Raw genomic sequence first — 23,091 nt, 5'->3', positions numbered from 1 at the left:
AGGTGACCGTGGACGAGTACTCTTTGTTCAAGAACAAAGACCCTACGCCGTGACGTCACCGCACGGAAGGCCGGGTCGGTCTCGGGGTTCAGGAGTGACCTTTGACATCTGTGGCTCCGGCCCCGTCCCGGTCCTGGAGGTCCGCTGATCGCGGGGGATCGGGACCTGGCGCCCCGCTCCAGTGCGGGCAGCTTTTGAAACCCGCAGGTGTGCGTTTTACGCTGCAGAAAGATGTATTTCGAATCAGGTTTCTGTTGTGTCCCCAGGGAATTCCGCAGCCTAAAAGCGTGATGTCCCCCAGGCAATTGAGTTCCTATCTTAACTGATTTGAAACGACAGGAAAGCTTCTGTAAGGCTTTGGGACGGACCTGAAAACACTTAATAAATGGGGGCTTAACACCCAAGGTATCTAATAAGGCCTACCCGCTTAAGAAAACTGTGCCTAGGCTGGGTCTGGACGTCCAAACGCTTGGTACCACTTACTTGATTTACAAACAGAATTAAAAAAAAAAAAAAAATTCTGGGGGGGTTTGCAAAAAGGTTTTATACGCTGTCATAAAAATCAGTGTTTAGAAAATTAATACATAAAAAGCTTCGAGTTAAAAATGACTTGTTGGATTCATAAGCTATTTAAAGTATGATTATATACTTTTTCGCTTAATATGGATTAATAATGAAAGCCAAATTTCAATAAATCAGCAGGAGATTTAGAAGTCTGCCTTAAGACCGGGTTCTGGCACGAACCTCCAGCACCGTCTGCCTGCCATAGTGTGTTCAGATAAATACCCTGTAAGCGTCACTCATAAAGGACATGTCATTTCATTCATTAAGGTGAAAAATGAGGCTGATCTCGGGATTCTTCACAAAACATTCATTGCACAGAGAACAAAGTAACACTGTAGCAGCCTGAGGGGAAAGAAGTGCGAGTCAAGTTATTGGAGATGTGATTCATGTGTGGAGGTAACAAAGGCATTCTCAAACGCACAGAGTGACAGGACAGGAAGGCGCAGACCCCTTCCCCCTCCTGCGCCCTCCGTCCACCCTGCGGTTAGAAGGTTCTAGTATTCGGGGAGCCGCTGGCGAAGTAGAAATGTGGTTTCCTGCATGTTCGGCCCACTCCAACCCCACATCATAAAGCCAAGTATGAAAGATGTGGCCAGAGAATAAAGGTGCACACGTGGTGATCACCAGAACCTGTGAACATGGCCCCGCACATGGCAAGAGGGACTTTGCAGAAGGGACTAAGGGCCCTGAGGCGGGGGTGACCCTGGGTTCCCAGGCAGCCAGCCCAGCGTCCTCAGGAGGTCCTCAGGAGACAAAGGCAGGGGGTAGGAGTCAGAGAGATGGTCAGACCCCCAGCTGCTGGCTGTGAGGATGTCGGAGGGATCTCAGGCCAAGGGGTTTGGGTGGCTTCTAGAAGCCAGATAAAGGTGAGGGAAGAGATTCTCTTAGGGTCTCCAAAAAGAAGACGGCCTTGCCAACACCTTGATTTTAGACTTCTGACCTCCAGAACTGTTGTAAGAAACTGGTTAAGTCACTAAGTGTGCAGGAATTTGTTACAGCAGTGACAGGAAGTTCACAAGATGGCTCTGAAGCAGAGGAAAATGCCTCAGCATGGGGCACAAAGAACGCCTCTTCCCAGCCTGATTTTTTGTGGGACGACTTTGAACTTTCCACGGGCTCCTTCAACATGACTCTGCTCCCACAGCGGCGCATCTTGGGGTGATCTGACCGTTTTTTAGAGAACAATGTCTTTGCATCTTTGTGTTTGAAAGGTAGCACTTTTCAGATACATGATATTCTGACTAGAGATTTTATCCAAACCGTAAGCATCCATTCGTAAGGCGTTGGGAGGGCTGGTTTTTGCATTCCTCAAAGAAGTATCTCCTAATGATAACCACAACAGGGGGAGAAGGGGAGAACTTTCAACCCATCCCCCCACATTTCAACCATACAGAACATGCTGCAACATTTTCAATACTCATGTATCTACTGCCAAGATGTATGAAATCCTATCGGTTTACCATCCCCTATCAGATTTCTAGAAAGAAATCGGATACTTTACAGGGGCGCCTGGGTGGCTCAGTGGGTTGAGCATCCGACTTCGACTCGGGTCATGATCTCACAGTTCATGGGTTCGAGCCCCGTGTCAGGCTCTGTGCTGACCGCTCGAAGCCTGGAGCCTGCTTCGGATTCTGTGTCTCCCTCTCTCTCTGCCCCTTGCCCGCTCACACTCTCTCTCTCTCTCTCTCTCTCTCTTAAAAATAAATAAACATAAAAGATAAATAAAATAAGATAAAATAGAAAACATCACAGATAGAGTTGAAACGCCCTGTGTATCACCTCCAGAATCCCAAGATCCCTTCCACGTCCTCCCAGAGGAAACCATAATCACAAATTTAGTGCGTATTATTGCCATGACATACATTTGGATCCACAAACTACATATAACATTTTCCCGACTTTCAATTTTAAAGTGCCCTTATATACTATACACACTCTGTGACTCGACCTTTTTATTCTACAAAAGCTGCTTCATATTGATAATCACTACAGGTTTCATTATAGGGTTTAATGTAATAAAATAAAATGCCAAAAGAAACCGAAGCAGGAAATACACCCTCCAAAAACACCAGCAAAGAAATACACTCCACCAATAAAAACAACAGTAGAAGACAGAAAATAAAAGCTTCAAAAATAAGAAAAACGACATAAAATACATCAGAATTAAAGCCAACAACATTTATCAAAGCAATAATTGGCATAAGTGTGTCCTTTAAAAACAAATGGATTTTCTGCTTTGAATCCTAAAGCAAAATTCAATTATGTACTAAAAATGAGAGATGCAAGGAATTTTAAAGGTTGAAATTCACAGGAGGTGAAAAATTATTCCAAAATTAAAGGCTAGTTTTGTTTAAAAAGCAGAGGTGGGGTGCCTGGGTGGCTCAGTCGGTTAAGCGTCCTACTTGGGCTCGGGTCATGATCTCACGGTTCGTGGGTTCAAGCCCCACGTTGGGCTCTGTGCTGACAGCTCAGAGCCTGGAGCGTGCTTCGGATTCTGTGTCTCCCCCTCTCTCTGCCCATCTGCTGTTAGCACTCTTTCTCTCAAAAATAAATAAACATTTTTTAAAAAAATTTTAATGCACATTACTGGGCACCAACTCTTACTTGTTAAATCTGAACGTCCTGATGTGAAATTTGACAGCCAATGATTAAAAAGGTTGATGCAGCAGGCAAGCCAGATTCCAAAGCATAAAAACAAAGAACACAGCTTCTCCCCAAGATCTAGAGAACGTTTTAAAACTTGACCACAGGGTACACCACACAATGAAACTCAACACGTTTCAAAGATTCAGGACAGTAGACACATTCTCAGACCACAGCACAATAAAGCAGAAACTTCACAAGATAATAAAGATAATGGGGATCTACAGAAAGCCCACAGAAAATATCATACTCCATGGTGAAGGACTGAATGCTTTTCCCTAAGATCTGGAATAAAGCAAGGAGGTGTGTTCTCAACACTCCTGTTCAATATTGTACTAAAGGATTGAGCCATTGCAATCAGACAAGAAAAAGAATTTGTTTTTAAAGAGAGGGAGATGGGCATTTAAACAGCAAGAAATTGAAAATATATATATACATTCTCTCTCAAAATACTTTGAGATAAATAAAAAAAAAGTTGTAAATATTTTTCTTAATGGGCTCCGTGTCCATAATCTCACAACCTTGAGATCAAGAGTCATACACTCTACTAACTGAGCCAGCCAGGTGCCCCTCTAAATAGTTTTGAAATATGTGAAAACAAAGCTAAATGAAAACTTTCCTCTGGTTAAAGTCCTCACCTTGGAAGCTCCAGTGACTCACATTTCAAATTAAATATCAGGTTGTCAGAAAGGCCCCGAGGCTAGTCACTCTCTTTTTATCTATCACGGCATCATCCTGTTTACGTCCCCAAGAGCACTACCAAAATCTGCAATTATTTAATTAAAGTATTTGGTTAGCTATTTCACATCTGTCCCTGCCCCTCACTCCATCATGGATCTGGCTATACAATGAGCAGAGTTCACTGCAAAATGAAAACATAGCAGGGGGATCCTCTGAATATCAAGATAGGGGGCACCTGGGTGGCTCAGTCGGCTAATCGTCCAACTCTTGATTTTGGCTCAGGTCATGATCTCATGATTTGTGGGATCAAGTCCTGTGTCGGGCTCTATGCTGATGGCACAGAGCCTGCCTGGGATTCTCTCTCCCTCTCTCTGCCTGTATCCTGCTTGTGCTCTCTCTCTCAAAAATAAACATTAAAAAAAAAATAATATATATATATAGGGCACCTGGGTGGCTCAGTCGGTTAAGCACCAGACTTCGGCTCAGGTCATGATCTCATGGTTCGTGGGTTCGAGCCCTGCGTCAAGCTCTGTGCTGACAGCTCAGAGCCTGGAGCCTGCTTCGGATTCTGTGTCTCCATCTCTCTCTGCCCCTGCTCAGCTCATGCTCTGTCTCTCTCAAAAATAAACATAAAAAAAAAAAGTATATCAATATGGATACACTAGAGTATTTAACCAATCACAGGACCTTTGTGAGACACACTTGGGTGACTGCACACATCACGACCGACGAGGCCGTCCTGCTTCCCCACTCCTCGAATATATGTACAGGGAGGGCAGACACCTCATCCACCTTACGCACAGCCACCTAGCACAAGGAGTTCCCCACAACTGTTGGAGGGAGCAAGGGATAGAGACCAGAAAACAGTGCGCTTGTGACACCCCGACGTCAGCCAGCCCTCAGAACTGGATGAAAGCTACAGATGCTTCCCCAGATGACACGCTATGCCCCAACATACATCCTGCATCGAGCACAAGACTGTTCGTGGAGCCCTTAAAGAAACGTATCCGTCAGCCCAGTAAGGTCTACACAGACCCCAGATGAGGGATCCCTACTTGAGAGAAAGGCAGCAACAAACGACGTGACCAGGTACCACTTAGGTGAGAGGAGACCCGACAGGCAACCTTCCTCATCAGCCGCAGAGAAAGGGGAAGATCTAGACAAAGGTCAAATGACTTCCAAGGGAGAATTTAGAAAGCACAGTCCCCCTGCATCCAAATGTGGCATGGGCCCTTGTACAGGTCGTTCAGGTTCAAATCCTGGGTCCGGCACCGTCTAGTCATCTGACTCTGGACAAGCTCCCTTATTTCTGTTTGCCCTTTTGTGGTGTCGGCAGGTGACCAGCTACTACCTCTAGGGCTTGGTGAGAGTCAATGATGAACCACATACAAGGGCTGGAAACAGAGCAAGCAACCAACAGGTGACGCTGGTGCTGGTGACGGTGCACATCAGAGCTCTCAGTCTCCACTCAGGCAAGTCCGCCTCGCGGGTGGGATTTCTCCCAAGCTGTCAAAGTCTGCTCCACTCCCCCCTGTCCCGAGACCGACTGCACTCTACCCTCCCCACCATGGCATCAGCAATCCTGATCAAAGAAACCTGATATCCCTTGGGGTCGTTTGATTTCTACCTACCGTCAAAACGATTATAGCAACCCCAGACAACATGACAAAAGGCAGGAAACCACACATCATCGGATAACTCTGACAAACAAACTCTGTCCAGTTCCTCCACACCTCTGCCCAGCCTTTGTCCGTTTATGTACATATTCAGAATACACTGGACGGAGTCACACATACCATTTTGCACGCTTTATTTTTCACTGTGCACCCAAAGCTCTTTCCGCGTGAGCACACGTTCTGTGTTGACACAGCCGGGCACGAAACAAGTTGGCACCTAGCTAAGGGACCGACAGGGGCAGAATGACTAGGTAAAATACTGACACAGACTATTGAAACAAAAGTACTGAATATGGGGGCACCTGGGGGGCCTAGTTAAGCGTCCAACTTCGGCTCAGGTTGTGATCTCGTGGTTGGTGGGCTCGAGCCCTGCACCGGGCTCTGTGCTGATGGCTCAGAGCCTGGAGCCTGCTTCCAATTCTGTGTCTCCTTCTCTCTCTGCCCCTCCCAACACTCATGCTCTCTCTCTCGCTCTCTCTTTCAAAAATAAACATTAAAAAAATACTGAACTTTCATGGGGCACCTGGGTGGCTTTGTTGGTTGAATATCTGACTCTTGATTTCAGCTCAAGTCATGATCTCAGAGTTTGTGGAATCGAGTCCCATGTCAGGCTCTGCACTGACAGCACGGAGCCTGCTTGGGATTCTCATTCTCTCCCTCTCTCTCTCTCTCTCTCTCTCTCCCCATCTTTCTCTGCCCCTCTCTTGCTAGCATCTCTTCCCATAATAAACATTTTTTTTAATACTGAATTTTGAAACAAAAGGTATTCTGTTTCAACAACTAAATTAGTATGATTCTCAGCAAAATCTCTTTCCACATTGCTATTCACATTTATCAATCTTTTCCAAAAGGACATGCCCCACTCGGCATAGCTCAATGGCAATTTCCCCGACTAAAAGGTCCCTCTCAGATCTAGACCTCAGAGCTTTTCTTCAAGAACGTGCATGGGGCACCTGGGTGGCTCAGTCGGTTAAGCGTCTGACTTCGGCTCAGGTCATGATCTCGAGGTCTGTGAGTTCGAGCCCCACGTCGGGCTCTGTGCTGACCGCTCAGAGCCTGGAGCCTGTTTCAGATTCTGTATCTCCCTCTCTCTCTGCCCCTCCCCCGTTCACGCTCTGTCTCTCTCTCTCAAAAATAAATAAACGTTAAAAAAAATTTTTTTTAAAAAGAACGTGCAGAAGCCTACTTCTTTTCAAACAGTCCCATCAGAAGGGCAAAATCTAACCATACTTCTGTAGCAGAGAGCTAAAAGGTACCTTACAGGCAGCAAGTGGTCTCTAAAACCCAATGAGGTTGCTGCTCTGATAGAAAGCTTTCCCACAATCAATTATTTTATAGGTTTTCTGACTGGTGTGAGTTTTCTGATGTGTGATAAGGGACGAGCTCTGGCTGAACGCTTTCCCACATTCGCTACAGCTGTACGGTTTCTCTCCGGTGTGAGTCCTCTCGTGCCTCACGAGGGAAGACCTCTGACTGAAGGCTCTTCCACACTGATTACATTCATAGGGGTTCTCACCGGTGTGAGTCCGCTCGTGTTGGTTAAGCGAGGAACGATCACTGAAGGCCTTTCCACACTCGTTACATTCATAGGGCTTCTCGCCCGTATGTGTTCTCTTGTGCAAGACCAGGTAAGAACTCTGGCAGAAGGACTTTCCGCAGTCTTTGCATTTGTAGGGCTTTTCCCCTGTGTGAATCCTCTGGTGTTGGGTGAGAGACGAAATCCTGTTGAAGGCTTTCCCACATTCGCCGCACGCATAGGGTTTCTCTCCAGTATGAGTTCTCAAGTGTCGTGTGAGGGTTGAGCTGTGCGTAAAGGCTCGCCCACATTCTTGACATTCATATGGTCTCTCTCCTGTATGGATTCTCTGATGTTCACTCAGGGAATGCCTCCGGTTAAACACTTTCCCGCAGTGGTGACATTCGTAGGGTTTCCCCGCTGTATTCACCGTGTTGTGTGTTGTGAGAGCCATACCGTGAGGAAATGATTCCCCGCTTTTGGCGGCTCTGTTGTGTTGACTGAAGGCACTGTTGTGGCTGACGTCTTTTCCACATTCGTTCCCTTCCCAGGGTCTCTGACCTGTATATGCCATCCGATGATGGTTTAAGAATGGATTAGCTACCAAACTCTCAATATCTAGACCACAGTCGTGGGAATGTTCTTCTATAGAACCTCCTTGAGATAAAGCAAGGTCTGAGCTCGTACTACAGGCTTCCCCAAACTCATGCCAGGCAGTGGTCTCCCTTTGAGCAAACACCGCCGCCTGGGGGTACGCCAGCTGCCCCAAAAGCCTGTGCAGGGCTTCACGATTCTCCTCAAGTTGACCATAGCCCCAGTCTCCTTTGGGAAGCTTTACTACGGTCATACCACTGGGCGGTTCTTCCCCCCAAACCACCTTCTTACAAGAGGACTCTTGGCTTTTCAGTATGGCAGCCAAATCTGAAATAAATTGAGAAAAGGGGGGGAGAGAAGAAACTTTTAACTTAATAATGGCGGCACAAAAGTACTTGCAACATGCATGAGGTACATGTGAATCCGCGTTCAAGTATCAGCGCTCAACACAGGGAGAAAACAGGAAAAGCTCCCGAGGCCAGGACGCAGCGTAAGAAGTTTGCCGATGATGGAAAACGGGGGGGAATGTAAATGTAGAAGGGATGGCCCTACAGAGGAGGGGGGATGACAATGGCAAAGAGAAAGAATTATCAAGAAGGCAGAGAGGGAAGATATGTAACAAGAAACACAGGTAGAATAGCTTCCAGAAGGAAATGAGGGGCGCCTGGGGGGCTCCGTCGGTTGAGCGTCCGACTTCGGCTCAGATCACGATCTCACAGTTCGTGGATTTGAGCCCCGCGTCGGGCTCTGTGCTGACAGCTCAGAGCCTGGAGCCTGTTTCGGATTCTGTGTCTCCCTCTCTCCCTGCCCCTCCCCCACTCATGTTCGCGCGCTCTCTCTCTCTCTCTCTCTCTCCCTCCCTCCCTCCCTCAAATAAACATTAAAAAAAGAAAAAAGAAAAGAAAGAAATGAGATATATTTCCTCTGCACCCAAAGGCTTGTAGAAGTCAGTGCACAGGACAAGCCTGCTGGATAATGAATGAAGGTATCTGAGAAACTGCAACCAAAGACCTCAACCTTCTCCTTATGCCAGAGGGCGTCTGTGGAGAGACCCGTGACCTGCAGTCCCCAAGATGCCGCCCCCATTCAGTGGCTCGTATCTGCCTGGCTCTCACCTGAACAGGAGGTTTCGGGAGTTCCTTCCCCCCCCAACCACACAGCTTCTCCTTGCTCCAGCTGGAAAGGCACCACTGGTAGAAAGAGTGAACTCCCCACCCACGGGGAAGGACCGGCGGCCTGAGAGGCTTGGGTTGCGGACAGTGCACCAAACTCAATGCCTGCATCAGCACTTCGGGTCTTCAAGGTTTCTGGAAGAGACAAGAGCACACCGGAGACATGGCGTGTTGACCAAGCTGAAGATTTTATTTTCCTAATTAAAAACTTGCGGACCTCGGGGCACCGGGGGGGCTCAGTCAGTTAAACACCCGACTCTTGATCTCGGTTCAGGTCATGATCTCACGGTTCGTGGAATCGAGCCCCGCGTCGGGCTCTGTGCTGACAGCTCAGAGCCTGGAGCCTGCCTGGGATTCTGTGTCACCCTCTCTCCCTGCCCCTCCCCTGCTCATGCTCTGTCTCTCTCTCTCTCTCTCTCAAAACTAAGCAAACGTTAAAAAATATTAATTAAAGAAACCTTGTGGCTCTCACATTTCCCCAAGGAGATCTACAAATGGCCAACAAGCACACGAAAAGATGCTCAACATCATTAGGCATCAGGGAAACGCAAATCAAAACCACAGTGAAACACCATTTCACACTTACTAGGATAGCTATTATTTTTTTAATGTTCGTTTATTTTTCACACACACACACACACACACACACACACGTGTGAGGAGGGGAAAGGCAGAGAGAAAGGGAGACAGAGAATCCCAAGCAGGCTCTGCACTATCAGCACAAAGGCTGACGTGGGGCTCGAACTCATGAACCGCGAGATCATGACGTGAGCTGAAGTCAGACGCTCAACCAACTGAGCCACCCAGGCGCCCTGTAATTTTTTTTTTTTTAAGCAAAAACAGAAAATAAGGATTAGAGAGGATGTGGGCCAATCGGAATCCTTGTGCGTGGCCGGTAAGATGGTGAAACACAGTCTGGCGGTTTCTCACAAAGGGAAGCACAGAGTCTCCATATGACCTAGCAAGTCTGCCCCTAGGTGTGCATCCGAGAAAGAAGAAAGCAGGAACTCAAAGTGCTATTTGCACATCTGTGTTCACGGGAGCATGATTCTCAACAGCTACAAAGTGTCCACCCATGGGGGCGCCTGGGTGGCGCAGTCGGTTAAGCGTCCGACTTCAGCCAGGTCACGATCTCGCGGTCCGTGAGTTCGAGCCCCGCGTTGGGCTCTGGGCTCATGGCTCGGAGCCTGGAGCCTGTTTCCGATTCTGTGTCTCCCTCTCTCTCTGCCCCTCCCCCGTTCATGCTGTGTCTCTCTCTGTCCCAAAAATAAATAAACGTTGAAAAAAAAATTTTTTTCAAAGTGTCCACCCATGGATGTGTAGGTAAATAAAATGGGGTGCATCCACACACTGAAATATTACTCGGCTTTAAAACCAAGGGCAGGGGCACCTGGGTGGCTCAGTCGGTTAAGCGTCTGACTTTGGCTCAGGTCATGATCTCACAGTTCGTGGGGTCGAGCCCCATGTCGGGCTCCGTGCTGACAGCTCAGAGCCTGGAGACTGCTTCGGATTCTGTGTCTCCCTCTCTCTCTGACCCTCCCCTGTTCACGCTCTGTATCTGTCTGAGAACTAAATAAACATTAAAATGTTAACCTCACTAGTATCCTGTTACCATATCTTAAAAAAATAAAATAAAAAAATAAAAAAAAATAAAAACAAGGGCAGGGGCGCCTGGGAGGCTCAGTCGGTTAGGTGTCCAACTTCAGCTCAGGTCATGATCTCACGGTTCGTGGGTTCGAGCCCCACGTCGGGCTCTGTGCTGACAGCTCGGAGCCTGGAGCCTGCTTCGGATTCTGGGTCTCCCTCTGTCTGCCCCTCTGCCGCTCATGCTCTGTCTCTCACATTGTCTCAAAAATAAACATTTAAACAAACAAACAAACAAGGGCAGGGGCGCCTCAGTGGCTCAGCTGGTTAAACGTCTGACCTCAGCTCAGATCATGATCTCGTGGTTCATGAGTTCCACCCTGCGTCGGGTTGTCTGCTGTCAGCAGGGAGCTCACTTCAGATCCTCCGTTCCCCTCTCTCTCTCTCTCTGCCCTTCCCCCCTTCAAATAAACATTCTTTAAAAATTAAATAAATAAATAAAAAATAAACAGGAAGGACATCCTCCCACCTGCCACCACGTGGACAGACCCGGAGGCCACCGTGTGCAGTGACAGGAGCCGGACACAGAAGGACACCTCCCGCGTGACCCCACTCACAGGGGGTCCCTAGAGGAGCCCCGTCCACGGAGACAGAGAGTAGATGGTGGGAGCCAGGGGTGGGGCAGAGGGCGGGGAGTCAGTGCTTTGTGGGGGCAGGGTCTCAGTCTGGGGAGATGGAAAGTTCTAGAAACAGATGGTGGGGGTGACTGCACATTTTGAATGTAATTACTGCCACTGAATTGTATACCCAAAAATGGTTTAAAAGGCAGATTTTATGTTATACATGTTTTACCACACATACAAAAACATGTTTCATGATGACTCTATACCCGAGGGGACTCGGGGACATTATCTAAGCCTCAGGTGAGATGTGCGGCTCGGCAGCAGCTCTGGGAGAAATCGGGTCACTTGCAGTGTTGAAGAAACCAGTGGACCACTCACCCCACAAGGGCAGGGGCCACACAGCTGCCTTTCTCACCAACAACCCCCCACTTCCTAACACGGCTCTGGACACACCGCGGAGGCTACGTGCGTGTGAACCGATGGGCAGGTGCGTGCACGGCGCTGGTCTTACCCAGTGCGGCCAGGTTCCTGTAGGTCTCCAGCATCACCTCTCTGTACAGCCTCTTCTGAGCAGGGTCCAGCAAGGCCCACTCCTCCCGGGAGAAGGCCACGGCCACATCCTCGAAGGTCACTAACTCCTAAAATATCACATCGATTCTGCTCAAGAAAGGCACCCCCCCCCCACCTTTTTACAAGAGGGCCGAAGGCCGTGGCCAGCAGGAGATCCACGGGGAGCAGGGAGCGAAGCCCGGAGGTCAGATTCTGCTAGCAGGCAGATCTCGCGGGAACACATGGCCCGTTTCCTACTGAACTGGTGAGTCCCACTTTTGGATCTGTGAGCGCCACATTCCCACTTGAGAACCTCCCCCAGCTTATTCTAGAAAGAGGTAGCTTGTGGGATCGGACGTGTATTACTGACTTTCCAGGACGTGGCCTCCTCATCTGCTCAATGCAAGGAAAATGGAAGAAACTCTTTCCGCTCCACGGGGTGCAGTGAGGCTGAGTAGTTCACGCCGGTCGGGGCATCTGCTAGCGACACGGTCAGAGAACCCAGAAGCCACACCTGCCGATCCGCACGAGCGGAGAAATGTGGCAAGAGCGCTGATGGGCAAAGGAAGGGCACGTGGAGGGGGGATGGCGAACGTGTGGCGCCTGGCTGGCTACTGCAGCCGTCCTGGCTGGAACCAGCAGCTGGGCTGCTGTCTGTCGTGAGGGGAAAAGTTACCTATGGACTTCGAAAGCGATGGCTCCCACCCCAGGCGAGCAGGCCTGCTGGACCCGCTGGCTGGTTTTGGCCATTCTAGCTGAAGTTAAGGTGGTTTTTGGTTTCGTTTTTAAAAAGCACAGTCCTGAGGCGCCCGGGGGGCTCAGTCGGTTGAGCGTCCAACTTCAGCTCAGGTCATGATCTCATAGTTTGTGGGTTCGAGCCCAACATTGGGCTCTGTGCTGACAGCTCGGAGCCTGGAGCCTGCTTCGGATTCTGTGTCTCCCTCTCTCTCTGCTCCTCCCCTGCTCACGCTCTGTATTTCTCGCTCTCAAAAATAAGCAAACATTAAAAAAAAATGTTTAATAAATAAATAAATAAAGATGCAGGCCTGAGCTGCTAAGGGGCTCCCGTGAAATCCTGCGTGGCCTGGACAGGCGATGACCCTCCGGCCTGACCGCCTAGGTCTGGGTGGCTCCGTTTACTTAACACGAAGACAGATAAGAAGGGACCCTGCCTGGCCTCGTGGCATCTCAGCTCTCCTGCTGCCGAGGGACAAGCCACAGGTTTGTTTGGAACCCTGAGCCCACAGGTCCCGGGGGCGGCATGGGCTCCAAGCTGAAACCTGACAGTGTCCCCGGGGGCTGTGCCAGCCTCAGCGAGCACCAGGCTGGCCTGAAAGTGGGTGTGCCTGTGATGACCAGGACTTCCATGCAGGGGCCAGAGCAGATCAAGTACCCCTCTCCAGGGGGCCCCAACAAGGACAACATCCAGGACACTGACTGATCGCCTGCAAATGTCCACAGGAAAGGGCCTGTTCTCCCAGGGACCACCTGAACCTGAGCTCTCAGTCGGCCCTATATTTCTGGCACAGACACTGATCACTTTCTCAGACTTGTGGCTGCCATCCGAAGCCGAGAGCTAAGGGACAGGGACCCCATCTACCAGTCCCCACAGATGTGTTGTCCCAGTGGATGGTGGCCTCTGCTGTCCTGATGCTCATGGCCTGTAAGGCAGCTTCACATTAAACACAGCTCTTCCAGGCTTACAAAGACTGACCCAGCCTCAGGAAGGAAGGACGTCCTGCCGCCTGCCACCACGTGGACGGACCCGGAGGCCACTGTGCACAGTGACAGAGGCCAGACACAGACGGACACGTCCCACGTGACCCCACTCACAGGGGCTCCCCAGAGGAGTCCCATCCACAGAGACAAGAGAGCGGATGGTGGGAGCCAGGGGTGGGGCAGGGGGTGGGGCGTTGGTGCTTCATGGGGACAGGGTCTCAGTCTGGGGAGATGCAAAGTTCTGGAGACGGACGATGGGGGCGGCTGCACGACACCGTGAGTGCGCTTGGTGCCGCTGAGCTGTGTGCTTAGAGAAGGTTACGATGGTGAATCTTTTACCACAACTGAGGTAACGAGATGGTGCTTCCCAGGCGCCCCCCCGCCCCCCCCCCCGGTGGGGAAGTGCTCCCTGCCGAGGACAGAAGCTCAGCTGTCTTGCGGGAAAGACGCACTGAACGGCACGCCTGTGCTTCTGCTTACAAGCAGAGGTTCTCGGACCCAGATGCTCACGGGGAAGGCTCCCTGAGCTCTCACACAGCAATGGGGCTCCCTTCCCTAGCTGGGAATGCACTTCTTGTAGGAGTGCGTCCTCTGGGCACATTGGACACTTTCAGGGGAAGAGGAAGGTCCCGCTCACCTGGGGCCCGGGGGACACGTACTCAGGTCCCGCTCATCTGGGGCCCGGGGGACACGTACCCAGGTCCCGCTCACCTGGGGCCCGGGGGACACATACCCAGGTCCCACTCACCTGGGGCCCCGGGGACACGTACCCAGCAGCCATCCTCTTCTCTTGGGAAAAGCAGGATCCGGGGCAGGCAGAGCTGCGGGAGGAGAAGGGACCGTGAAGCCCAGGCCCAGGCCTGTCCCTGATCCCCAAATCCTGGACCTGGACACCTCTGGCACAATCCAGGTGCCCCCCCCCCCACACACACAGTGTGGTCAACAGAAGCCAGGACAGAGGCCACAGGCCTGAATGGCCCCTTAACCCATGCATGGACCAAAATACGGAAGGTCTTGGAAGCTTACAAAGTACACCAATTCTATCAGGGAGGAGTCTGTGCAAGTGTCCTGGGGCCACTGAAATAAACGACCACACGCTGGGGGCTTAAGACAGCAGAGATTTATTCTCTCACGTTCAGGAGGCCAGAAGTTGGATCAAGGTCTCAGGGCCAAAGCCCCAGAACAGGGTCCTTCCTGCCTCTTCCAGGTTCTGGGACTCCAGCTTCCCCTGGGCTTGTGGTCACATCCCTCCAGCTTCTGCCTCGGCGGTCACGTGACTGTCTTCTGACTCTGTGTCTCTCTTCTTATAAGGACGCCAGTCGTTGGATTAGACTCACCCATTCCCATATGACCTCATCTTAACTAATTACATCTGCAAAGACCCCATTTCCAGATAAGCTCACGTTCCAAGGTTCCGGGTGGACGCGAATTTTGTGGGGAACCCCATTCAACCCAGTAGGACCTCCCAGCCTCGAGGCCCACAGGCCCCCACCCTTGGCGCCTCCCAGACTCATCTCTGCCTTCCCACAGCCCAGCCGGCTCCCTGGGGCCCCTCTCCCGGGCCCCCTCCTTTGCCCTGGACTCTCCTACCGGACCACCCCAGCTCTAAGCAGGAAGGACCCAGATGTGCCTGTCCCACCCGGAAGGCACAGGCCGGGCTGTGAGCCCTGCACACTCCCGGGAGGCTCCCTTCCCTTCCAGGCTGGTTCTGGTGCTGCCTGGTGGCACCAAGGACCCTCTCTCGCCTCTCTGAGCCCTCCGTCCAACTAGGCCTTGACCTCTGGGCTTCTGAGTTCAGCTCAGATGCTCTGTTTTAGCCAGAGCCCTGCTAAGTCACTTCAGCTTGAAGCCCCCCCCTCCCCCGTGTCTGATCACCCTGGATATCCGGCCAATTTCCTCCTGCCCCACCCAGGTGGCGGGGGGTTGGGGGGGGTGGGGATCACCCAGAATGCCTGCAGCAGCAATCCTATCAGGTCTGTTCAGCCAGAATCCCCCGTGATGCGTCCTCACGGCAAGTGCCCGTCTGCTGACCCCCACCTACTCCCTTGTCCACACTGCATCGGGGATGGGGCCCAGGTGCACCAGAGGTCTTTCCCCACTGCAACAGGTCCTGAACAGGTTCTCGTGCTCTAAGGACTGTCTGGCTGTGGCCCTCTGTTAACAACATCCTGGAGCAGTCCTGCTCTGTCCCCACTCACTACACGTGAGCCACCAGCCTGCTCTGGGTGATGTCGTAGGCGTGAAGTCTCTTGTAAACGCAAATTCTCATGCAGACTCATGAGGAATGAATAGAGGCCAGTTACCGGATACTTATGACGGGCGTCATCTGGATTCCTGGATGAAAACTTCAAAAATCACCACCCAGCCCCGTTAATAGAAAATCACCATGGGATTTTCATGGGAACACCCCGGCGATCATCCCCACAGACGAGGCCCACAGATGCACACGTCATTACCGGGGACACTCCAAGGAGAGGCGGGACATCGGGCAGCAGAAAAGTCACACCTCCAAAATACTTGTTAATTACCGCCATGGTGTTCACGCATCTGTAAATTCTTCCATGGTCCTCCCTCCAGGACGCGGAGCCTCCCCTCCCCCGCGCCAGCCATGTGGGTTCACTCAGTGACTTGCTTCCAGCAAATAGTGCGGATAGAGTGAAGAAGGGGAACTTTATTCCTGGAGAAACCTGGCGGACCCCGCCCTAGCCAAGTGATGAAGATCAGTGTCACTGTGATGAGGACAGGACGCCTGCTGTGATGTCCCCTGATGTGACAGGACACCTCTGGGCCACCTTCAGTGTAAGGTAACCTCAGTGTAATCATGAGAAAACATCAGACGAACTCAGTCCAAGGGACCTTCTACAAAGCACCTGGCCACTGCTCTTCAAAAGCGTCGAGGCCACGCAAAACCAGGAAAGTGTGAGGAAAGGTCACACTGGAGGAGCCCCAGAAAACAAGGCGAGATGGCGAGATGGCGAGATGTCATGTGGGACCCCGGATGCGGTCCTGGGCCAGAATGAAGGTCCTGGGCTAGTGGAAAACCTGGTGAAATCTAAATGAAGTTTGCAGTCTGGTTAATATTCTGAACCAAGGCTGGTGTCTTGGTGGGTTGATGTGGCTTTTTTTGTTTAAGTTTATTTTGAGAGAGAGAGAGCGAGAGCGAGCGAGCAGGGGAGGGGCAGAGAGAGAGAGAGGAAGAGAGAGAATCCCAAGCAGACTCCACACTGTCAGTACAGAGCCCGACGTGGGGCTCAATCTCACAAAGTGTGAGATCACGACCTGAGCTGAAATCAAGAGTCGGACGCTTAACCAACTGATCCGCTCAGGAGCCCCAGTGGGTTGATGTTTTTAAAAACGGTCTGTGGGGGGCGCCTGGGTGGCTCAGTCGGTTAAGCGTCCGACTTCGGCTCAGGTCACGATCTCGCGGTCCGCGAGTTCGAGCCCCGCGTCGGGCTCTGGGCTGATGGCTCAGAGCCTGGAGCCTGCTTCCGATTCTGTGTCTCCCTCTCTCTCTGCCCCTCCCCCATTCATGCTCTGTCTCAAAAAAAATAAATAAACGCTAAAAAAAAAAATTTAAAAACGGTCTGTGGTAAGAACGCTTAACATGAGATTTATCTTAACAAATTTTAAGCGTAGAAGGCGCTGTTGCTGACCGTAGGTACGACATCGTCCGGTGGCCCTCTCGCACGTGCTCATCTTCCGGAACTGAGACTTGATGTTGCCCAGTCCCCTCCCTCGGCCCCTGGCGGCACCACTCGGGGGTCACGTCTTGGCTGTGATAAATGTCCCACAGTGAGACGTCAACATCAGGCGAAGCGTTCCCACTACGGCGATGTTAACCCTGAGGTAGCACAAATCGGTTCTTGGGACAGGGAGGGGAGAATGTAGAAAGTATTCTTTTACACGCATGCAGAACAGAGGCAGAAACGGGCATGTCTCATTTCATTGCACTTCACGGCCACCGCGTTAAGACTGAAGGTCTGTGACAACCCTGCGTCACCCCGTTGGCACCATTTTTCCAACAGCATTTGCTCACTGCGTGTTCCTGGGTCATGCGTTGGTGATTCTCATGAACTCATTATCTTTTTTTAACTTTATTTTGAGAGAGAGGGAGAGAGAGAGAGAGAGCACACGTGCAGGAAAAGGGGCAGAGAGAGAGAGGGAGACAGAGAATCCTAAGCAGGCTCCATGCTGTCGGCACAGAGCCCGATGTGGGGCTCGATCTCACAAAGTGCGAGATCACGACCTGAGCCAAAACCAAGAGTCGGATGCTTAACTGACTGAGCCCACCAGGCGGGTCTGCACTCATTATTCTTATAGTTGTTACGGTGATCTGTGACCAGTGATATGACTGGCTGACAGTTCACATGATGATAAGCATCTTGTAGCAGTTAAAGTACTTTCAAATTAAGATATTTACATTGTTCTTTTATTTATATTTTTGAAAAAGTAGGGGAGATTTTTTTAACGTTTATTTTTGAGAGAGAGAGAGAGAGAGAGAGAGTCAGAGAAAGAGGGAGACACAGAATTGGAAACAGGCTCCAGGCTCTGAGCTGTCACCACGGAGCCTGATGTGGGGCTCGAACCCACGAACCGCAAGATCATGACCTGAGCCAAAGTCGGAGGCTTAACCGACTGAGCCACCCAGGCGCCCCTACATTGTTCTTTTAGATACAGTGCTAATTGCACAAGGACCGGGAACATGTAACTTTTACATGCACTGGGAAACCAAACAATTCATTTGACTTGTTTCGCTGCGGTCGTCAGGACCCGAACCAGCAATATCTCCAACGTATGTCTGTACACATATATCTGTTGTCACAGGTTAATCTGTGTCCCCTCCAAATTCATACCTTCCAGTCCCAACCCCAGGACCTCAGACGGTAACTGTATTTCAAGATACGGCCTTTAAAGAGGTATTAAGTCAAAATGAGGTCGTTAGGAATGGGCCCGGAACCAGTAAAACCAGTGTCCTTATAAGAAGAGAGGATTAGGACACAGACACGTGGAGAAGACAAGTCTGTTGTGGGAGCATGCAGCCCCAGCACCCAGACGCATCTCTGCTAGGAAATTTTCATGGTGGGGGCGGGGCACCCGGGTGGCTCAGTTGGTTAAGCGGCCGACTCTTGACTCTTGAGCTCTGCGCTGACAGCGTGGTCTGCTTGGGTTCTCTCAATCTCTCTGCCCCTCCCCTGTTCACACGCGCTCTCTCTCAAAAAAATAAACATTAAAATTTTTTCATGGCGGGGGGGGGGGGGCCAATACCCGCGTGCGGCTTTGATCCTACGCTATTGTCAGGAGACAGGCCAAGGGGGCGAGCTGGGTGATGGGTGGGTGGGACTCCACCCCGTTTTTGCAACATTGTATGAGTCTATAATTAAGTCAAAGCTGAATGTTTAAGAAAACAGCAGCCTCCCCACCAGGAAAGGGGGATCAGGGAACAAGGTTCCTTGGGGTGAGGCTGAAGGAAGAAGCCGGCGGAGAGCACGCACGAGGAGCGGTGGCGAGGCACTCAGGGCCTCCGCGCACGCCTCTTCCAGAGACGGCGACTCACTTCCTAACAAAGAGCTCCCGTAAAGAACAGGCACTTGTCCAAAGGCGACACATGAACGACCAAGCCGCATGGAAAGGATGATCGATCTCATGAGTCATCACGGAAATCAGACTCACAGTGAGGAGGCCCCTCCCGCCCAGCAGGATAACTGGAGGCCACAGGACAGGAACAGGTGTTGGTGAGGATGGGGGGGAATGGCCACCCTGGAGCAAGGCCGGCGGGGGTGGGAGGTGGGTCGCTGTCCTGGAAGACGGTCTGGGGGTTCCTCAAATGGTTAAACACAGTTTCCACTGGACCCAGGGATGCCTCTCCTACCGTCTGCCCGAGAGACACGAAAACACACGTCCACACCAAAACCTGTCCACGAATGTTCGTGGCGGCACGACTCGCGGTGGCCGAAGAGTGGAAACAACCCCAGTGCCCATCAACGGATGAACAAGGAAGCACAATGTGGTCCAGCCGTAAAGTGGAATATCACTCAGTCGCGAGCAGGAATGAGGCGCCCACACCCGCTGCCCCTGAACACATGACGCTCAGGGAGGGAACGAGACACGAGAGGCCACACGGGGTGTGTGAAACGTCCAAAACGGGATCATCCAGGGACAGGCAGGGGGCTCGTGGGGACTAGGGGAAGGAGGGTGACTGCTGATGGAGACAGGGTTTCTTCTGGGGTGATGGAATGTTCCAGAACTAGACAGACATGATGACTGCACAACTCTGTGAATACACGAGAAATCACTGAACTGCATACCTGAAATGAATGAATTGGTTTGTGGGCTATATCTAAATAAAGCTGTTAGCCAAAAATAAACCTAACAAACCTGGAAAAAAATACCATGGTTAACTCCAGTAAGCATGTGTAACTCTTTTTTTTTTTTCTTTTTTGGACATGTAACTGTTTAAAAAAAAAATTTTTTTTTAATGTTTACTTTTTTAAGAGAGAGAGAGACAGAGCGTGAGCCGGGGAGGGGCAAAGAGAGAGGGAGACACAGAATCCAAAGCAGGCTCCAGGCTCCGAGCTGTCAGCACAGAATCTGACCTGGGGCTTGAACTCACAAACCCTGAGATCATGACCTGAGCCAAAGTAAGACACTTAACCGACTGAGCCACCCAGGCGCCCCATAACTGTTTAAATTATCAAGGAAGGGGCGCCTGGGTGGCTCAGTCGGTTAAGTGTCCGACTTTGGCTCAGGTCATGATCTCACAGCTCGTGGGTTCGAGCCCCGTGTCGGGCTCTGTGCTGGAGCCTGGAGCCTGCTTCGGATTCTGTATCTCCCTCTCTCTCTCTCTCTCTCTCTCTCTGCCCCTCCCCTGCTGGCTCACGCATGCTCTCTCTCTCTTTCTCCCTCTCTCTCTCTCTCTCTCTCTCAAAAATAAATAAACATTAAAAAAAATTTTTTTAATAAAAAATAAATAAATTACCAAGGAAGACGTGATCTGTAAGGGCAACTTCTTATGAAATGAAACAGATAAAGTAGAACAAAAGTCTGAAAATCTAGAAGATGAGCCGGAGCGCCGCAGAGTTCTCGCCGAGAGCCGGCCCTGCCTTGCTCTGCGCCTGACGAAACATCTGCTGATGACACTGAATCAGGTCCTCTAAAAGACGCGCTCCAGCCCTGACCCTCTGGTACCTGTGAAGGTGACCCCATGTGCAAGCAGAATCTTCGCAGATGAGATGAAGTCATATAGGAGTAGAGTGGGCCCGATGCCACGGGCTGGTGTCCTTAAAAGAGACGCAGACACACAGGAAGAAGGCCATGTGACAACGGACGTAGAGGCTGGAGTGACACAGCTGTAAGCCGAGGGACCCCAAGCGTAGAGAGGGACCACAGGGAGCTGGAAGAGGCAGGAAGGGTCCTCCCCTGGAGGCCTGCTGACCCTGGATTTCAGACTTCTGGCCTCCAGAGTGTGCAACAGGAAGCTTCTGGTGTTTCAGCCACCCAGTCTGCCCCGGGACGCTCACAAACACCAAAGGCGAACAGAGGGGCAGCGTTCCTTGCCGCCCCCCCCCCCCAACCCCCTAGCCTTGCTGCCAGGGAGCCTCACGCAGGGGATTCTGTGCGAGCGCCTGAAGGCATCTGCCACTGCCTCCCACACCGCGTGAACTTCCGCCTTTGCTCTTGGGACTTTATAAATATTTTTGTTAATGTCTGAGAGACAGAACGAGACAGAGCATGAGCGGGGGAGGGGCAGAGAGCGAGGGAGACAGAATCCGAAACAGGCTCCAGGCTCCGAGCTGTCGGCACAGAGCCCGACGTGGGGCTCACACTCACGAACTGTGAGATCATGACCTGAGCGGAGGTCAGAGGCTTAACCCACTGAGCCCCCCAGGCGCCCCGGCTCTTGGGACTTGAAGCCGCAGCTCAGGGCAATGGGTCCAGGTCCCCCGGCCCCTTCCTAGGTCTTGCAGAACAATTCTCTCCCATCGTCTGATGGTTCCAAGACCCTCCTACCTTGTGGCAGATGCCAGTGGTCCCTTCAGCCCCCTCCTTCACCTAGACCTGTGCCACATGGCTTGGGACCTTCCCTTTCAACGTTCAAACCACAGAAACTCATCATTTCTCCCCAGGAAGGGCCTGATGAGGCCAATGAGGAACTCCTCTAAGGATAAAGTGTAAGTCGGGATCTCGCCCTCAGCATTGTGAACGGCGGTTCGGGTCGTTCTCGCGGGGCAGGGTGGGGGGGTGCTCTTCTGGGCACTGGGAGGAGTGGAGCAGCCCCACTCCTGGCCTCACCTACTCCACCCCAGGGCTCAGCAGGGTGACAACCACAGATGTTCCTAGATACCACCACGGTCCCTTAGGGACAGAGGCACTCCCCAGTGAGATCTCCCTGGTTTAGGGGAGTCGACCCACCCCAAGACACTTTGTGTGCCATCATTATCCGCTCTACGGAGGTCCCAGGAGGCTGCACACAATTAAATACACACACGGGGCGGGGGGGGGGGGGGGTCACTCTGGTTCCTACTATCTGACCCTTTGGGGATTTATTCTGGTGTCTAGTGAGCTGGGATCGGACTCAACTGCTTTTCCAGATAATTAACATAGGGTGTCTCCGCCTCAACCCTGTGGACACTGGGGCCGGATCATTCTCTGGGGTGGGCCGTCCTGGGCACTGCAGGGGGCTGAGCAGCATCCCTGACCCCCACCCACTCGATGCACTGCCGCCCCCCCCCCAGCCCCGTCATGACAACCACCAACGACCCCAAGCACTGCCAAGTGTCTCCTGGGGGATGGGGCAGGCAGAATAGTCTGGGGGAGACCCCGGGTCAGCCAAGGAGCCCTAGTGAATTCACATTCCCAAGTCTGAGCGTTCCGACCCCTCTCGGCCTTTAAGAGCAAATAGGGTTTATTCCATTTCCCTTTCAAGTGCGGCCCCTCCCTCACAGCAGAGCGCGCCCCCTGGGTCTCACCCTGGGGTCCCCCCGCCCGGGCAAGGGTCAGATGTGCCACTCTGGGCGCTGGGCGGCCTCCGTCGCCTCGAGTGACAGACAGGACAAACGCCCACGGGAACGCCTCGGCCGCCCCTCCCGCCGGACCCCCGCCCAGGGCCCCGAACACCCGTCTTCAGGCGCGGTGACCCCGGGGTGGGCGCAGGTGCCAACCGGGGCGCAACGCTCGGGCGCCACCGGCTCCCGCCCGGGCCCGCCGCGGCCAGTCCCGGACGCCACCTCCCTCCGCCCCCCGGAGCCCGCGCCCCCGCCCCCTCCCTGCGCCCCGTTAACTCACGCCGCGCCGCCGCTGCCGCCGCCTCCCCGACGAGCGCAATCAGTACGGTCTCCGCAGTGCGCCTGCGCACCACGAAGCCGCGAACTACAAGTCCCAGGAGGCTCGGGGCTGGAGCTGGGTGTCGCCCGTCCCTCTGGGGCAACGAGTCGAGTCACAGCGCCATCTGCGGGCGGGAGGTGTCTCCGCAGGACTGAGAAGCTTCCCGCAGCTGCGCACAGCCGCCGGCCGCAAACGCGCGCCCGCGCCGTCGGGCAGGTGCGCGGAGGGCTCCGCCAGGCCTTAAACGAGGGGCAAATTGCCAGCCTTCCATTTGGCGCGGTGCCAGAGACCTACAGATTTGCCTATTGATTAACAAATCATGTAAACGTATAATCCGTTTTTTGCTTGCTAAAATTGTTTTAATGATACTATTTCTTACTAATACCAATATGTTGATTTGTGTTATCAATAATATGTTGCAACAATAAATCTACCATACTTAATGTATT

At 52.1% G+C, this 23,091-nt stretch overlaps 1 protein-coding gene across 4 annotated transcripts; it reads right to left on the bottom strand.

Moving 5' to 3' along the window:
* Nucleotides 1-6,665: 6,665 nt before the first annotated feature.
* Nucleotides 6,666-22,628, bottom strand: ZNF554 (zinc finger protein 554). Of its 4 annotated transcripts, XM_047095879.1 has the most exons (5): nucleotides 22,604-22,628; nucleotides 14,070-14,142; nucleotides 11,565-11,691; nucleotides 8,790-8,981; nucleotides 6,666-8,001 (listed from the first exon to the last, which is right to left on the bottom strand). In XM_047095879.1, exons 2-5 carry the CDS (start codon nucleotides 14,100-14,102, stop codon nucleotides 6,842-6,844), a joined length of 1,512 nt encoding a protein of 503 aa, XP_046951835.1. In that variant the 5' UTR covers nucleotides 14,103-14,142; nucleotides 22,604-22,628; the 3' UTR covers nucleotides 6,666-6,841. The 4 variants fall into 4 exon arrangements, with proteins under 4 accessions (XP_046951835.1, XP_046951834.1, XP_046951837.1 ...); XM_047095878.1 differs by lacking the exon at nucleotides 22,604-22,628 and having other exon boundaries at nucleotides 14,070-16,514; XM_047095881.1 differs by lacking the exon at nucleotides 22,604-22,628 and having other exon boundaries at nucleotides 14,092-14,104.
* Between the last annotated feature and the right edge of the window lie 463 nt (nucleotides 22,629-23,091).

The sequence above is a fragment of the Lynx rufus genome, unplaced genomic scaffold (genome assembly GCF_022079265.1).
Source record: "Lynx rufus isolate CCGP_SWC_20201006 ecotype Redwood Valley unplaced genomic scaffold, mLynRuf1.p SCAF_4, whole genome shotgun sequence".
Taxonomy (NCBI): Eukaryota; Metazoa; Chordata; class Mammalia; order Carnivora; family Felidae; genus Lynx; species Lynx rufus.
Note: the sequence above shows the minus strand (reverse complement) of the source record. Positions and strands in the feature narration are given on the sequence as shown.

Bases quoted from the DNA above. Each gene is read 5' to 3' on its own strand.
- ZNF554 (XM_047095878.1), bottom strand. From the start codon at position 14,315: ATGCATGGGTTAAGGGGCCATTCAGGCCTGTGGCCTCTGTCCTGGCTT. The intron at 8,982-11,564 runs GTAAGACCAGCG...TGTCTCTTCCAG, and splicing joins CAGGAACCTGGCCGCACTGG to AAACCTTGAAGACCCGAAGT. The intron at 8,002-8,789 runs GTGAGAGCCAGG...AATTTATTTCAG, and splicing joins TCCCGAAACCTCCTGTTCAG to ATTTGGCTGCCATACTGAAA.